Source organism: Zerene cesonia, chromosome 15 (genome assembly GCF_012273895.1).
Source record: "Zerene cesonia ecotype Mississippi chromosome 15, Zerene_cesonia_1.1, whole genome shotgun sequence".
NCBI lineage: Eukaryota > Metazoa > Arthropoda > Insecta > Lepidoptera > Pieridae > Zerene > Zerene cesonia.
Genome location: NC_052116.1, coordinates 3,704,589 through 3,709,327, shown reverse-complemented (window position 1 = coordinate 3,709,327; position 4,739 = coordinate 3,704,589). Strand labels below are relative to the sequence as shown.

Sequence of the window (4,739 nt, the reverse complement as noted above, 5' to 3'; positions counted from 1 at the left end):
TTTTATTAATTTATAGCACAAATATTGTTTTATAAACATTGCACTAAAAGAAAATATTAAAATTGTGTTTATATAAATGCAATAATTTAACGGTGTGTAAAATAGTTGTATAATAGTGTAGTATCTTCTATTGGTTTGCCTTGTTTTTAATATTTAATTAGTAAAATGTCCACAATGTCGATTTTACTATGGGGACCTTGCTACTAATAAATAATAATACGCTATAGGGCTAACGTAATATATTGTATTCGGTTTATGAAATAGTTCAATACAAACGATCAAAATTTTAATTGAAAATGAAACAATAATTGATTTTCATGCTTTATTAACAAAATGCGACATACAAACAATGATTTCTATACAACAGAAAATCAAGTAAACTCCTTACGGTCAACAAATTCTGCATACACATATTCAAGTGGAATAGTTCCTTAAATAGCTATAAATTATAACGTAATTAATAAATATTAAATACTATTTACAATAGAATCAGTCGTGATAGAATCATTTCTTTTCGGTGTTTTCTTCTTTTTTCGCTTCCGTGTCTTGCGATCTCAATGGCAATGGACCATGTTTCCAGCCTTCAGGATAGCCGTGCTTTTTGACGTCATCCCACCATAGCTGCTCGCCTTTTGCGAACATCAAGTAAATCGCGTTGGTGATCACTAACACCCCGAGGCAAACCCAAAACGCCACCCGCCATTGTTTGAGGGTAGACTGAAATCAATGTTTCATTTTAATGAAGTAAAGTAATATGGATGTTCGGGCTTGTTTTACATTTGTTAATTATTCCAAATGAGGGGAGGATGGAAGTTGAATGTTGCTTTTTACATTGTTTTAATGTACCTTAAATTTAGCCATTTAAATGGACATGCATGCATGTTTTTCATTTTGTATACTTATATTGTATTGTAATAAACTTTATTATTTAAATGTGTAAGGCCACTAAAAACATATTAATTAAAGCTTTATATATATTACCAAAACACTGCACAATTGCATTGGGTTGGTAAAACGTACAATTTACTAAAAAACAGTCTAATAATTTACTTACTTGCGGTGTTAATAGTCCAATAAGATACGGTGAGACGATTCCCGATATAGCAGCAATACCGTTGACCAAGGCTGTGGTGGTACCAGCGTAGTTAGGGGTGATGTCCAGAGCATTAATCTTCATTCCACTGTAGTAGGCACCCATGAGTGTCATAGCCGCTATGAACCAGAACACTGCCAGAGTAGTATCGCAGCCGGAGTACGAAGCGAGGATAATACATATACCAGGACCCGTTGCAGCTGAAATATTATCATTATTTAATAATTTCATTTGTGCTCATCGTGGGAATAACTTACAGAAAATATTTTTGTATTGAAGCGTTTCAAATGATTGGAATCGAAAACAATACAATTCTAGTCTTATATTCTATTCTTTATAAATTTTTATTGATTAAGAATTAGATTTTATTTGAGTTTTCTGGCCGATTTGTACCTTCATTTTCAGTATAAATCTATATAAAGTTTTGATCTAAAAATTTTATAACGGTGAAATGTAATAATACCTTCTTAAATTACTAATACTCTTTATAATATATATAAAAATCCAGTGTCATGATCATTGTTTCCAATGAACTCTTCACAAACTCAGCTGATTTTGACGAAATTTGGCATTTTATGTGTAATTTGGTCCAACTTAGGATATAGGATAGTTTTTATTTCGATAAATTATTCTAATAATTTATAATCTTATTATTTTTAATTATTACTCAGCCACAGCAATGAATGGCCGGGTATGCTAATAATGTATAAAGTAAAGCGATAATAATATATAAACCTTGTGCATAAATTTAATTTAAATGTATCAACAAAATAAGTTTTGAAAAATACTAAAAAACTGAATACAATAGGAGATTACTGTAAGTAAGAGTCATTGTCAAGGCCTCACGATCTCTGTCCTCTGTTATGCAATGAACAACAAAATTCAATCAGTTTTTTTAAGCTAGTAATAATAATGCGCCGTGTAGTACTACGTAGGATAGAATTGTGTTTTGTGTACTACGTAAGTAACTGACAGGCGAAACAAATGAGTGATGTCAATATTACTATAGAATAAGTGAAGTCCCGTGTCCCCTACTGGGGTATGGGGCAGATGATGTGATAATGATAACGATACTTGCCTGTTATTTTTAGCACAGCACTACAAATATGAAGCGCTGACATAACCTTGTAATAGCGCAGTATAGATTTAGAAAAATATTGTTTACCAAGTTATTTGACACTCAGTTTGGCACAAAATTATAACATTCATTGATTATTGATATATAATATTTTTTTTAATGCTCATCAATTGTTAAAACGGTAAACAACCAGCAAAAATATTTTCATTTTAACTGCAACGCCATTGCAAAGTTACGTCGTCAGTTCAATCGCGACGTGTCAGGAGCGCATTCTATGAACGGCCGAACTATAGAATGGAATATAGATTGACAATGAGAACGACAAACACACAAAATATCTCACGAGCCACATTTACCGATAGTTGTGTATATTTTTCGAGCATTCTGTATACTGTGATAGCCTCTCTTGACGCAGAAGTCGCAGATGAGTCCAAAGAAGAACGACGCTATCCACATAGCCACATACGGAGCTGCAGATAGGATTCCAGCAGATTTGATATTGAATTTCAACACATCTGTCATGTATTTTGGTAGATCAGTGACCATCGTGAAGTATCCCCAATCATGACCAATCTAAAAAAAGAGAGGAGCATGAAATCTTTCTTAAATAAGACACTATAAAGTCAACGAGACGAGATAAAAATGTAAACAAGTAACTGTTACCAAGTTACACTACAACAAAGGATATCGATAATCTTCTTATATATAAAATTCTCGTGTCACAATGTTAGTCTCTATACTCCTCCGAAACGGCTTGACCGATTCCTCTGAAATTTGGTAAGCATATTGGGTAGATCTGAGAATCGGCTAACATCTATTTTTCATACCACTAAACGATAAGAGTAAGGCAGAACAGCGTTTGCCGGGTGCAGCTAGTATATATATATTACTCTAATTGTTGTTATTCAATCTACAAGACTTTCCTTGCTATTATTAATAATAATTTTATTAATAACGAAGATGAATAACTAATAACCTAATAAAAAATTATTAAGACTCACAGCGGCTATAATCAAAGACCACAGAGGTACTGATCGTAATAGAGCCTTCCAGGGCACAGGGTCCAATTTCTGCTTCTCACTGTGAATGAGAGCATCTACATTTTCATTCAGAAATTTCTTTTCACTGTCTGATATAAACGGGTGAGTATTTGGAGTGCTGTAGCATATAAAAATCTGTAAGCAAATAAAAGTATTTAATTAAAGCGATGTCTATACTACACAAAAAATAAGAGCTACCATGTTTTTAGCTTTATTACGTAATTACTAAGTATTGTACTAGGTGGTAAAACTAAATTAATTAAAAAGGATTAATACAAAAAAACAATAACTAATACAAAAATCATATAGCGAACATTTCCATGAAAAGTGCCGTTTTTTAAATGTGTGGCCTTTATTTTCTTTTAAATTTGATCAAATATAATGTGCTGAATGTAGATAAAACATATGAAAAGGGAATTTCAATCCAATATTATTTTATTATATCGATTACACTTAGTGTTTCATATAATCCAAAATAAATTGTTGTGTAAAATGTAATTTTATTTTTAATATAAGATAATAGTTACATCATTGGTAATAGACTATACCAACGATGGAGAAATGAGCTTACCCAAATGACGAACCAAATAAGTCCAAAACCGCCAAACAAATAGAAGACATTCTCCCAGCTACCATTATGCATTATAAGACCCGAGAAATAAGATCCGCCGATGTTACCAATTTGTGCGCCTCCGAAAATGATAGCTCCCATACGAGCTCTCTCAGTTTTCGGTGCCCATTTTGACACCATGGCCATTAAAGCAGGCATTGTTGGACCCTGTGGAAAGTTAATAATAGATTATTTTTATTTTATGTATAAATATATCCCTTGTTTACTAGAGCCCAAGGGTTCAGACCTGTATCACTACAAAGTATAAAACAAAGTCACTTTCCGTCGTCTGTGTGTGTCTGTATGCTGTTTAATAATATGCTGTACTAGCTTCCCGAGTTTTAGAGGGACTAACGAACAGCAATTGATTTTTATATATAAGATGATATTTAAAAATACACAACAGATTTTGATGGGTTTTTTTAATAGATAGATTTTTTAATAATGATTCAAGAGGAAGTTTTATGTGTGAAATCCAATCAATCCAATACATCAACTAATCTAAAATATTTTTTATCTCTGTAAGTATTAAGTTTCACATAGATCTGATGAGCTGATTTTGTTTGAAACAGTATTAAAACATTTATCTCTCCTTATAAACTTTTTCATTTATAATGCAGGAAAAGGTGGCCTATCGTGGCGTCTCAAAACAGGAGTAATTTCAGTATGGAAAGATGATTGCCCTAGATTTTCCCACACTGCTTAAATGAAATAAATCATTTCATCCCCTGCTTTAAGATATAGTGAACATATTAAACCCCGCAGGAAAAGAGTAGTAAATATATATATATTTGTTAAATATACGATGTGTCTTTGAAACAAAGAAGAAATTAACATAAAATGTATTTGTATAACTGACTTTAGTCGATTGTTCACAAGGTAACATTTATTATTTAGGTAAGTATTCAGCTATGGGAT

The 4,739-nt window shown here is 32.1% G+C and overlaps 1 protein-coding gene across 1 annotated transcript in view; it reads right to left on the bottom strand.

Annotated features, from left to right (window-relative positions):
- Positions 1-395: 395 nt before the first annotated feature.
- LOC119832674 (putative inorganic phosphate cotransporter) overlaps positions 396-4,739 on the bottom strand; it is a 28,201-nt gene continuing 23,857 nt past the window's right edge. The window contains exons 4-8 of the mRNA XM_038356383.1: positions 3,783-3,989; positions 3,173-3,346; positions 2,528-2,744; positions 1,055-1,293; positions 396-717 (exon numbers count right to left, since the gene is read on the bottom strand). Of these exons, the coding sequence (XP_038212311.1) occupies positions 505-717; positions 1,055-1,293; positions 2,528-2,744; positions 3,173-3,346; positions 3,783-3,989 (1,050 nt within the window). The 3' untranslated portion in view covers positions 396-504. The remainder of the gene's footprint in view (positions 718-1,054; positions 1,294-2,527; positions 2,745-3,172; positions 3,347-3,782; positions 3,990-4,739) is intronic.